We start from the raw sequence: 13,512 nt of genomic DNA, 5'->3' as shown, positions 1-13,512 counted from the left end.
TGAGAGCCTTCCTGACTGAATGATTGAAATATGTTGTTTTCCATGAAGGCAACCCAGGAAAATAAAATATAATTGGCTAAACTGGCAGTGGGCGGGTTAAAAGTCATGACACTAATGAGAGTGATTGAGGTGAGTTTCATAAATGGAACCCTTCCCTTACAGAAGATAAATAAATACAAAGATTGACGTTAAATACAATATGAATGTAAATTGTTTGATGTGTGGTTTAGTTTAAAACAACAACAATTTTATGTTCCATGTAGCCTAAATGTCTGTTTAAAAGCCACCATAAAGCCTCATTTTAGGCTACACTACAGTCAATATTATTAGTTTACATTTATTGGTAAACCTAGTGCGTTTTAAAATGCACAACACTTGTCCTTTCTTTATTTTAGATTTTATTCAGTTATGGCTTTTAGTTTTATTTTTAAATGTAGACTGAGAATGCTAATGAGGGGGTGCATTTTGCGGCAGGGATGCATTTCTTGGCACAACACTGGCATGGAAAGCCCATTTTCAAAGCAGTATATTTAAATTTTGCATTGTTTTTCTGACAAACAAGACTGTTCTCTTAGCATGTTCCTCAAATATCTGCAAATATGATATTTCTATGCTTTAGAAGAGGCAAAAACTTTAAACTATTACTTTTCATGTAACTATGCATCACAAACAGATTGACATCACATGGGTATAATCGACAAATGACAGGGAGACCGGGAATCAGAAAGACTTATAGACGACAGAGAAATATGAAAGAGATGTAGAGAAACAGTAAAATGGAGAACTAACAGGAACAGCTACCAACCGCGTATTTTCTGTCCTTCCAATCACATAGAAACATGGTTCGCCCAGCTTGGAGTTGGTCATACAGAGAGAGAGACTGGAGAGCTCCACTGATGGAGGAAGAAGAGAAAGAGAAAAAGAGAAAGATAAAGAGGGAAGGCCCAGAGAATGAAAACAAAGTATTAAATGAAATGGAGCAATAGAAAAGATTCCCTCATGGAAGTTAGGAGAATTTAATTAGGCAAACAAAAAAGGGTTATTAGGAAATAAATACAATAAAAAAATCAGACGGGAAAATTAAACAGGAGAATCAAACAAAGTGATGCAAATTCAAAAGCAAATTGGTGAAAGGGAGCATAAATAATTTGATAACAAGACAACAAAAATGAAAAAGATGAAAAATATTAAATCAAAAAGAATAGAAAAGAGGGAAAAGTCCAAGATAAGAAAGCAGAGTGTTAGTTTGATAAGAGATAAAGAGAAATACAACTGAATAACTAGTCAAAGACTGTCGTATAAAACAACAGTGACTGACAGTGATAAAAATACAACCAAAGCAGGATAAACATTAGAATGTGACTCAATTGGACTGTATGAGAAACATTTGAAGCAAATACACTCACTTTTGACCAAACCATTCAAAACAATCACATAAAATACATATTTACATCTATAAAGATCACTATATATAACCAGTGTTAAGGGTAACGCATTACAGTAACACGAGTTACGTAATAATATTACTATTTAAGTAAAGAGTAAAGTAACACATTACTTTAAAAAAATATTAATTTTTAAAAATATTTAGATTAAAAAATGCAGAATTTAAGTCATGTTGAATCACGCACATGAATGTGTTCATTATTTTAAACACCATCGCATCACCATTGCATCCAAGAGAATGAAAAGGGAATTGTTTCAATGGACAGTGATTTTACTTGACTGATAAGACAAAATGTACAAAAGTAGCAAATGTATTGCTGTAAACTTTCAGTAATCTGGAAATATATGGCATGTATAGCTCTAGGGTCAGGAAGTTATCAGAAGACAACATTATCCTAATTTAAATATTTTATCTGTTTTTTTTTTTAAGGCAAATGAAGGTGTAGATTTTACAATGCTAAATTAAATGCAGAACTCATCTATTAAAAAAAAGAAAATTCACATTATAATTACTACATTAGTCAAAGTTTGAAAAGTTAAGAGTTGTGTATAGTAATATAAACATAGTTAACCTGCAGTTATACCGTATAAAGTGTTGTGATGATGTCTATGTTATAAAAAATTCATTATGAGACTTGCAATTTGCTGTAGCTTTATTTACTAAACAAGTGGATCTAATTGGATTTGTCTTATTCAATTAAACGTTTCTTTTATTGTTGTTTTTATTTTATGTAATTTTTTTTAGCTTCTATACTCTCAAGATCACTCTGTAGATGTTTTTAAATAACATCCTCTGCAGAAATAGCCCCCCAGACTAGGCTTGAACTAGGGTTGGGTATCATTTTAATTGTTGCAATTTCAGTTCCATTTTTGCTTATCAATTCTGGTTCTTATTATTGCCACATTTATGGATTGTATTTAGGCTGTACTGTAACTGTTAAATGTCACCCAAAAGATTCAATTTACTCACTTTTTGCTCACCCTTAAACAGTATCAAACCTCTATAGTATGAGTTTCTTTCTTATGTTGAACACAAAAGAAGATATTTTGAAGATATCAGAGACCTGTAATCATTGACTTCCATATAGAAAAAGCTAATACTATGTAAGTCAATGGTTACAGGTTTCCAGCTTTCTTCACAATATCTTCATTTGTTTTTAATAGGAAAAAAAAAATGTTTGTAACAATAAAGGGTGAGTAAATGACAGACTGAACTCTTTGTTAAACTGAGAGAATTCATCAAATAATTAAGTGAGATTAGACTGTGTGAAAGAACACTCTCGTGTAGCTCTGTCTACAGATGTAACAATCACTCATAGTGTCTCACACACACAATTAATTCAAAGCTTATGATAAGTTGTAATGAGTCTTTATAGACATTCGCCTGCTGTAGATAAAATGTTTTACTTTAAAGTTGCTACTTTGTTGAAATATGAGTGACATACTAGCTGATAGGTACAACTATAAAAGGATCACTGCCATTTGCCATGCAAAAGTTAGAATCAGGAATGGATCAACTAAATCGAAATGTGCACATCATATCGAATACCTTGTTCTTTGAAATTTTAAACTGGTTCTAAAATATAAACAGTCTTGATACCCAACCCCAGCTATAACCCAGTGACTAAAATCCAGTGATTCTGTAAATGTCATAATGTAAATATCTTAGATTTGATAATATCTATATGATAATGTCAGAGTTATATTTAGCTGAGTCGTCTTACCGTAGTCAGGAACGTATCCGTTTCCTCTTTTGAAGACTAGGTGAATCCTGCTTCCTCCAGTCCTGATCTGCTCCACTGCCTGACTGTGTGTCATTCCTGCTGCACTGTCTCCGTTGATCTCCACCAACTGATCACTCACCTACAATACACACACACACATATGAGTTTGGCAAAGAAAAAACATCAACTGTGATAAACCACTGTGTGCCATAATCAAAAAGTGCTTTTAAAAGTTGTGAATAAAAGTTTTGCGAAAGATTTTTACATTCGTACAGTCTTTAGTCATAGACAGATGTGAATAAGTGATTGTATTCAGAAATTATTTTTGTTATGTTAGTTGAAAGTGTCTTCATATCCAAATGTATTTATATATACACTGTAAAATAATTCTTGCTGCTTTATTTTTTTTAGTTAAATCAAATGAACTTTTCTACTCATCTCAACTCAAAGTTAAACTTTGTCTTACTTAAAAAACGTAAGTGAAAATTGATTAACATTTTAAAATAAGTTAAAGCAACTTAAAACAATTGTTTTATTGACATTTTGTCATTACATTTGTATTTGAAATGTTCAGTAGAAGGTGTAGGAACAAGAAAAGTTTGCCCAATAGGCTGTCCTATATGCCTGTCCAGTATCTAATTGTACATATCTGCACACCCTGTTTGCGCAGTATGTCATCAGTGAAATTATTGATAGAAAATGGCAGGCAAACATCAACAACCTACCATCTTGTTTGATATTGTAAATACTAACTGTACTATAACTGTTTTCCCTCTGGTGATTGTTACATGATGTGTTGTAGTGATGTTGAATAGTGCGCATTCGTGGATGGAGATTTGCAGGGTGGGATTTAGCCTACATAGGCTTTCTGTGCCATCAGGCTAATGTTAGCATTTTCTAAGATCTCCTGTAGCACCTATAGGTTTAGTAAAGATGTGACGCTTGCTGAGGCACCTTTCAAAGTTATCAAACTTATATTTTGCCAGGAATTTGTTATAGTTCAAATGTTTAGCATCTCTAAGGTTTTTTTTAATTATATTAATATATTTTATTTAGCTATAGCACTGTAAACTGAGCAAAAGTCGTTTTATACTGTATTTATCATTGAATGCTAGTGTTTACAAAACATAATATAATATAATATAATATAATATAATATAATATAATATAATATAATATAATATAATATAATATAATATAATGTAATATAATATAATATAAAGTTAATATGATACTTCCATAGCATAGAGATACATTTTAAGTTTTAAATAAATTTTTAAATATTGTATAATAGAAAATATTGATGTAAAAAAAGTGATTATACAGGGTTTCCGCAGGGTCTTAAAAAGTTTTAAAAGTTGATAAATCAATTTAGAAAAATTTAAAGCCCTTAAAAACGTATAGTTGTATGCTAATGTTTAAAGTTTTGAGATGCTGTGTAGTTTATAAAATCGATGAATTTCTGCTATATTTGATGTCACACTCCTTTATTTACTGCAGTTACCAAGGCAGCACCATTGTTTCTGCTGTTCTATAGGTGAAACCTTCTGAATTAACATTTTTATAAAGTATAATAATGTTTTAGTTTAGAATTAGTTTCTTACAATCAGTATTTAATGAGTATAATTAAAATGTCACCAATGTTACCCGTTCAGAGCTAAAGTGGTGATAAGGTCCTCAAATGTTTCGAAATAGTCCTAAAAAAGGTTTTAAAAGGTATTGAATTTTATTCTCGGATTCCTGTATATACTCTGTTATATATAACATGTACATACTGACCCCAAACCTTTTGAAAAAAGGGTCAAGAGGAACCCTCTGGGGAAAAAAAAACAGTCAAAACACTCTTTTGACAAAAAATATAAAAAACTAGTTTTATATTTACATAGTATTGCATTTGATATCCCAAAATCTAAACATTTTTTACCATCTTACACACATCTGATAATAAAGTAATTAATGACACTATAATGTCTTAAGACATTATAGTCTAAGTTATTACATCATCTGACTTTGTCATAACAAAATAACCCTAACTTAAAAAATACAACTTAGATTAAAACATTTACATAAACATGTATACATTTTAATCTCTCTAATAAGTTTTTCCCACAAAAATATCTAGAAAAAAGCCACCCATTCATCCACACCTGTATTTTGTGGCTGCGTGAGGCCGGTCCTCCCTCCATCAGTCCCAGCACATATAGGCCCATGTTGTATTCACTTCCTCCTCTCAGACTAAAGCCGAATCCAGTGGGACCCCGCTCCAGTTCCACACTGTAGTACCGCGTGGCATCCTGCTTTGTGTTTAAAGGGGGAAAAAGAGACTTATTCTTTGTCGTTTTTTGTCACACAGAACATGTAAAAGCACTGTAGGCTATTGCTCACCTTTGGTTTTGACTTGTGAGTTTTCCTGTTCTTATAATCAGGGTCATAATCTGCTCGCTCTGAGGAATCTAAAAAAAAAATAATTATTAAGATATTAGATATATTTTGCTATAGGGAATTAAACTATTTAAAGTCGTCGACCCACAATGAGATATTTTTATATTGCTAAAGTAAAAAGCAATTTGTCAGTAATTATAAATGTAAACAGTTTTCTAAGATCTTAATATTTAACAAGCTTTAACATTAAAATGTGTATTAATAAGTTGTAAAAAAATAAGATAATGTTTTTCTTTTTACATACTGACCAAATCAGACTGGTCTAAATCATTTGAAGACAACATAAAACAAAAGAAATGTAGAGTAGAGCAATAAAGTAAAATAAATTCAAATGAAATAAAAACAGCTATATATATGGAACCTTTTAAAAACTTTTTTCTAAGATAAATATTTCTATAATTTTATGAATGAAACAGCAATGTAAATATAATTATTATGCACTAAAAATATAATAAATAAATATACTGTATCTCTTTCAGAGATATTTATGTCGTACACTTGAGCTTTCTCTAGTTTTCCATTGTCTTGATAACCAAAGAGTTCAAATTAGTGACCCTTGATTACAAAACCTTATGTTGCATGGGTATCTGTGTGAGAACAGCCAACAATACATTGTTAAAATTATCAATTTTTATTTCACACTAAAAGCATCAGAGTATTGATGATTATCAGAATATTACGATTAAATTATAATTATAAAAGATTATCTTCCATGAAGATCTGTAATGAAAGCCTTTCCTTAAAAAATGTAATGTTTGATTAGTAATATGAATTGCTAAGAGCTTAATTTCAGTCATATGTTTTACACAGCGGATGCCCTTTCAGCTGCAACCCAATACTGGGAAACACCCATACACTCTCATATTCATACTCGCATCCACTGTTTTCCCACTTATACTGCTGTATAAGTGGGATGTGCAGTATAAGTGGGAAACTGTGAGGGAAACCGTGAATAAAAAAACAATGAAAGAATGAAAGAAACTCACGTGAATAAAACAAACTCAGAACACAGAAATGCCAACAGGTTCAGCCGGGACTCGAACCAGCAACCTTCTTGCTGTAAGGTGACATTGCTAACCACTAAGCCACCGTGCTGCAGAGCTTAATTTGTCCATATTAAATGCCAATCTTCTAAATAGTTTATTTTTTGAACCCTCAGATTCCAGATTTCCAAAAAGCATCTCCACCAGTCCTAACCTCAATCCTAACCTTAAACCTAATAAACAATACATCAAGCTTATTTATTGAGCTTTCAGATGATGTATAAATCTCAAATTGGCCCCTTATGACTGATTTACTTTTCCAAGATCACATTTATTCTAAAATGTTTCCCTTCTTTGTCCTTGTTCTTCAAGAACTTCTACATGCAGTACTGCAGCACTGAATAAATGATCAACCTATGGTGTGTATAAAATAATCCACTCACGAGCACTGGCGCGAGGTACGATGGTCAAGCGGAGAGTGTTTCCAGCTCTCCTCAGGATCTGAGCCAGCTCCCTGTGAGGTAAATTGACCACTGATCTGCCGTCCACAGCTTCCAGGCGATCGCCAGGCCTGATCTGACCGCTGCGTGCCGCTGGGCTTCCTCTGCGCACCGTCACAAACCTGTGCGGCAGCAGAGACACCGCTGCAGGACAGAGACAGACAAATCACATTCAATGAACATTCTAAATGCAAGCTGACTTTGCCAAACACAACACCACAAAAGTGCTTAAAGGGATAGTTCACCTACAAATCTAAATGTAGCCACTATTTATGTCATTGCAAGGGGTTATAAACTTTTGAGGTTTTTCTTCTGATGAACAAAAAAGGTATTTTGAAGAAAGCTGGAAACCTGTGACCATTGACATGCATACAAACAAATACTATGAAAGTCAATGATTACATGATGCCAGCTTTTTTCAAAATAACTTTTGAGTTCAACAGAAGAAAGAAATTCAAGCAGGTTTGGAACAACGAAGGGAGAGTAAATGATGACAGTTTTCATTTTTTAGAGGAACTATGCCTTTGAAGTGTAAGGATACTGCAGTGTTGTTGTTGCTAAGGTGTTTTAAGGAAAAACTGCATAGTTTCTACAGAATAGCTTCTTAGTTTTTAAAAACTAATTATGGATTGATTGATTATCCCTCTGAGTCACTGTCATTTCATCTGACACTTACGAGCCAAACTAAAATAGAAAAGAATGCTGAAGATATTCATCAAAATCATACTGCATCGTTACATCGCTGCAATTATGCTATAATATATTATAGGCACCTAATTTTGTTTTGGAGGTCGCCTACAACAGATTTACATTCATTCAAGGTTAAGAAACACTTTTATTGTCCCATTAAACACACGACAGAATCAAACGGTTCTCATCATCTGGTTCTCCCTCATCTGCTCTGCTTGGTCTGATGGCCCAGTCTATGTTGTGATTGGTCTTATGCTTCCAAAACATGTCAGGAACAAATAGTGTATTTTAAAAAGGATTTATCGCCCTCTGAACAGTGTTTCATAGTAAAAAAGGCTACTAATTGTGTCACAAGGCTTAAATTACTTCCATATGGTAGTTGTTCGACCCAGGGCGAACCACCCCATACTGCACCTTGTATTTAAGATGGAGAAGTGATACAAATTTAATTATATTGTTTCATTGTGTCAATTATCCTTCACCAAAGTCAATTTGCTTTCACAGCACAAGAAACAGTATATTGTTAATATACTACTAACACCTGCAAAACTCTTCCAGACCTCAACTGCAATTACAGCATTTGAGAGTCAAAGTTTTTGGGCAGCCGATGAACCCACAAACCCGGGTATGTTTCGGCAGGAAAAGAGACTTATTTATCAAGCACCACAATGGAATTAAGCCAATCGCTTTGTGTATTTTATCCTTGACAGATTTAGACATTTTTAATTAGGTCAAATAAACAAACAAACAAATTACTCCTGACTTGTTTCAGGTCTGAATGGGTTCTATAGACATTAGGTGCTTTAACACTTGAGGAACTTTTTCCACAGTTTCTAGAACTAATTTGAGGAATTTCCCTTTTTGTTCCACTTGCACTACAAGAATTGGGAATACTTTTGTTATTTTAGTAAAGCAATTTGGGAACTAAGTAGTTTCTTATTTTAAAACTGGGTCTAAATTCTTCACAACAGTAACTACAGTACAGTAGCGAAACTGGGCAAACACATGCCAAACAAAACACCAGCACAGTATTTTTCAAGACATAAACTTTCTGGATGTTAGCAGCAATTAAAAAAACTATTAGTCGTCATGACAGATTTAGTTCTCCTATTGGCTGTTTAAATCACATCTTTTAGACGTCTATATTCCCAGGGCTCTCAAATTGCCGGCAAGCAGGCCTTTTATGGAACACCCTCCTCCTCCCTCCAGCCCATAACTGACGACAAAAAGATAAAAAGATTTTGCCCACAAAAACCTCTACCATTGTTGTGCGGTCACATCTAGCCACTTGTGGTTTTCGACCTGCCACATAGTCAACATTTAAAGTACTGCAATCAGATTAGTTTTAATTTCATTTTCTTTCAATGTACAGTCGAGAGTAAAACACTCATTTTAATTCTATGGCTGATTTAAATGTTAAAATATATAATTAACAAAATTATAAATTTTATTCCACTTGTATTTTGCTGTGCAAACACTTCTTCATGGCTCACACATTATGCTGGTGGTGTAACAAATATGATCAATCAAATGGTCTCATGTAATAGATTTGCATAAAACTATGTGTATTAGTAAAATTGTACTGCTAGTTGGATTGAACGTGTTAAAGTAAATGTGAATATGTACATACTTTAACTTTTCCCCTCTTTGTTGTAGTTTTACAAACAAAAAAAAAGAAAGATATTGAGAGAGATTGCCAGTAAAATCACTTAAGTTATCCAACTGTTCTGCTGTTCTTACGCTATTGGGACAATACAATTGGTTGGGGCAAAATAAAAATTATTATGCCTATTATTTGTAGTATTTTCATAGCATAGGGGTGAAATTACGTGAGTTTTCCAGAAATAGTAACAAAAACGGTGTTAGAAGAAGCAAAAACGGAGTGTTGGCAGGTATACAGATATATTTCAGCAGCTGATGTGTGACACGATAAACATGCTAATTTGCATTATCACTGATGACAAGTAATGCTTGAAATATAAATGCAACGTCTGTTATTCTAAGATGCATCAATTATGTCAGAATTTCAATTTTTTTCTTGTGCTTGATTGTTAAAAGAGCCCTCTTATGAATTGTTAGTCAGTGAAATGGCCCCCTGCCAATTTGAGTTTGAGACCCCTGCTCTACACTATATTGAAACACACATTAAACACATTCATATCATGCCATTGCTCTTCAATACAACTTCAATCATGCCATTTTCCATCCCAAACTTGTTGATGGACCCTTTACACAAGACTCTTATGATGTGTTTAATGGTCATCAGCATCTTAAATCCTTGAAAGTTTTTAATATTTAGATTCTTTAAAAAACATACAAACATTCATAAGTTTTTATGTATGTATTATATCATGTGTATACAATAAATATTGCTTGTGTGAGGCATTTGAACTGCAGAATGTATGGTCCAGGACAATACATTGGAAGTTGTTCTCTTCTAGCTGCTTTTATCAGTCACACATTTAATTTTCCTTTTTCAGAAAGTCTTGATAACACCATCACCAAGTTTTTATGCTATTATTTCAGCAAATAAGATTGTAAAAATATAGGACTTGTTGTACTTTCACATTCACTGCAGTCTAAGCTTGCCCAACTATGACTTCCAATACTGAGAAAGCCAGAAATGTGAAAATAGTCAAGCTCAAGCTGAAGTGCTTCGTGTCATTTTCGCATGGTTTACATCAGCAAAGTTACAATTTTAAGAGCAAATACAATCAGAAAAATGGTCTGAAATTAGTTTTCTAAAACCCTGAACAGTTCCTGTAACTATACACGTCACAAACTCCCATAATAGCATTTATTGCTGTAGTTGTTATGTTTGTATTCCATTTATAATTACAATCAGCCTCAATACACACTATGAAATGTAAATATAGCCAAATGGGCCACTTTAAAAAAAAAACACCCCCCTTTAGATCAACCACATACTTACTAAAGACTTTCACAAAAGCACACAGAGTTAAGAATAAAGATGGATTATCTGAGGGAAAGCAGATAAAGAACGCTCTGTGGAGATTTCTGTCTCTGGAGAGGAGCTGGAGAGATGATGGATGGAGGGTGGAAAGAGTAAAGTGGGAGGGATTCAAATAGGACAGAGAGAACGATGGAGGGAAATTATTCATCAGTGTGGCAGGGTAAAAAAGAAAAAAAAAGTTTCTCTCATTCTCGCTCAATGTCAAACTCTTTCGGGGGGTGGCTTTTAAAGGCATCTATCATTAATACATGGCTGAATAAGAGATTTTGTAGCTGCTGCAGATCCGCTCGTTAAATCACACTGAATGTCACCTACAGAAACCTGTGATGCAGCTCACAGCCGGAATACCAATGGAGATTTAAAGGGATAGTTCACACAAACATGAACATTCACCAACCAAACTTTTTAAGAGTTTCTTTCTTCTGCTGAACACAAAACAAAATATTTCAAAGAATGTTGGAAACCAATAGAATAGAAGAAATAAATATTATGTCAAGGCTGTTTTTTTTCAGCATTCTTCAGTATATCTGGCTTCATGTTCAACAGAAGAAAGAAACTCAAACAGGTTTGGAAAAAGTGGAGGAGGAATAAATGATGACAAATGTTTAGTTTTTTTGTGAACTATCCCTTTAATGCAAATCCTCAGTCGTTGATGTGATGTTACAGATTACTAGATAAGAGATTAGAGACATCTGTAGCAGAAATCCTGTATTTTAAAATGTCATTGCAGTTTACTTGAAGTTTTCATCAAGATTTTAATTAGATTACATGATATGAATGTTATCAAAATAATGGATACATTATCAGCAATTTTTGACAAATACTGAACATTTTTTTAATTTGATGCAACTAAAAACATGTTGAATGTTATCATAAATTTGTAACATTTCAAAGCTCTAAATCTTTCAGAAGCTTTTGATGTCATTTTACATGTTTTAAACAAAGCATGAAGAAGAAAAAAAATATGGATAGCCTACATTCTTATGAAACTGTATTTAAATGATGTGTTGAATTGGAAATTTTGCAAACAACAAAATTAACAACACAAAACTAAACATAAAATTGAAAAACGAAACTGAACTAAGCTAAACTAAACTAGAAACATAAAATTAAACAAAACACATAACAAAACAGACAATGTAATGAAACAAACCACGAAACAAAACTCAAAACAAAACAAAAAACACAACTGAACAAAACAAAACACAACAAAATGTAATTAATCAAAAGAAAATATAACGAAACAAAACACATTATGAAATTATATGAAATGAAACAACACAAAACGAAACAAAAAACAATGAAATACTAATAAAAAATCAAATGAAATGAAACAAAAACAAAACACAAAACAAATCAAAGTGTAACGAAACAAAACAAAACACTAAATAAAATAAAAATCCATCAAAAGGAAATGAAACGAAACAAAACACATATTGAAATACTAAACAAAAAACTCAAAAGAAATGAAACAAAACGAAACAAAACGCAAAAACAAAACACAAAACAAATCAAAGTCAAATGAAACAAAACGAAACACAACACAAAACAAAAACAAGAAGCGAAAAACAAAACAAAACATGAAATAAAAAAAACATGGACACAAAACAAGTGAAAACAAGACATGAACACAAAACTAATACAAATAAAGAATAGAAATAATAGAAATAAAGTCAAGTTTTCTTGACTAATTCAACTCATACAATAAAATAGTGAAGTACTGTACTAAATAGTACTGTAGATCTTAACATTTAGACCTAAATTAAGATCCTAACCCAGGCATCTACATTTAGCCCTAAGTTTGCTAAAAAAAAAAAGTTCTAAAATAAAACTGAACCAGTTTTTGAGTCTAAACTGGACGATTCTTGAATTAGGCTGCAATAATGCAACAGTCACATGGAGACACTAGAGGGAAATGACCTTGTGAGTCCACATCGTTGTCCCTAAAGTCAATCTGCCTGTCTCCATTAGTGTGCGCCATTAACAGAAAAGAACAGAAACTTATCCTCTGCCGACCTACTTAGAAACACACACACACAGGCAAAAATATTCACATGCCCACACACATCTCTCATTCTGTACCATCTCTGTTTTCTTGGGGATGAACCCAGTGCGGAGAAAACAGAAATCTTCATTGATGTTTAATGCTGACTCGCTTTAGCTCAAAGGGAAAAATTCGTGCCAAGCCTTTTGATTTTTCCCTCCATTCTTCGCTGCCTGAAGGGGATAACTGTAAGAACTAGCATTAGCGTCTCGGCTTAACATGACATTCTATTAAGTGCTGGACTCATGCCAATGTAAGATCTGCCTAGGAGGTGTCATGCATTAAAGATTCTGTTCTAACTCAAAACAGTAATTGACTGAGACCGTAATGTCAACGACAATACCATTGTACTTTTAATGGTGCTTGATTGGCAGTTTCAAGTTGAATGTCTATATTAACAGGCAATGTTGTACATATTATAATGCTATACTGAAGATTACATGCACCAAAAGTGGTTGCCATTTAATATCACAGTATAATTTTTGTATTGTACCTTTAAAAGTAATGCGTTAATCATATAGGCATGAGATGCAAAAAGAAGAACCTGCAGGCCAAAGATGGTCTTTGATTTGGCCCACCTTTCCATCGGTGAATGCTGGGGAGTTGGTTGGGGTGACTGCTTTTGACAGAGATTGTCATATTGATTAAATGTTGTACGTGAATCAGCCTTTTAAAATGTAAATACTGTCACTTAAGATAGATAGTAAAT

At 33.1% G+C, this 13,512-nt stretch overlaps 1 protein-coding gene and 1 long non-coding RNA gene across 37 annotated transcripts in view; one reads left to right on the top strand and one right to left on the bottom strand.

Moving 5' to 3' along the window:
• The window catches only part of magixb (MAGI family member, X-linked b), a 179,161-nt gene that overhangs the window by 11,647 nt on the left and 154,002 nt on the right, over window positions 1-13,512 (bottom strand). For 10 of the 36 annotated variants that reach the window (XM_073910928.1, XM_073910926.1, XM_073910929.1 and 7 more), the window contains 5 exons: window positions 7,039-7,239; window positions 5,556-5,623; window positions 5,318-5,467; window positions 3,171-3,309; window positions 806-893 (listed from right to left, as the gene is read on the bottom strand). In XM_073910928.1, the coding sequence (XP_073767029.1) occupies window positions 806-893; window positions 3,171-3,309; window positions 5,318-5,467; window positions 5,556-5,623; window positions 7,039-7,239 (646 nt within the window). Of the gene's footprint in view, window positions 1-789; window positions 894-3,170; window positions 3,310-5,317; window positions 5,468-5,555; window positions 5,624-7,038; window positions 7,240-13,512 lie in introns of all 36 variants that reach the window. The other 26 variants (XM_073910927.1, XM_073910930.1, XM_073910917.1 and 23 more) reach the window with 4 other exon arrangements.
• Window positions 1-13,512, top strand: part of LOC141375883 (uncharacterized) — a 266,551-nt gene that overhangs the window by 194,737 nt on the left and 58,302 nt on the right. The gene's annotated exons all lie outside the window — the stretch shown is intronic.

The sequence above is a fragment of the Danio rerio genome, chromosome 8, assembly GCF_049306965.1.
Source record: "Danio rerio strain Tuebingen ecotype United States chromosome 8, GRCz12tu, whole genome shotgun sequence".
NCBI classification, from domain to species: Eukaryota; Metazoa; Chordata; class Actinopteri; order Cypriniformes; family Danionidae; genus Danio; species Danio rerio.
The sequence above is the reverse complement of the archived record's forward strand: the minus strand, read 5'-3'. Positions and strand labels throughout refer to the sequence as shown.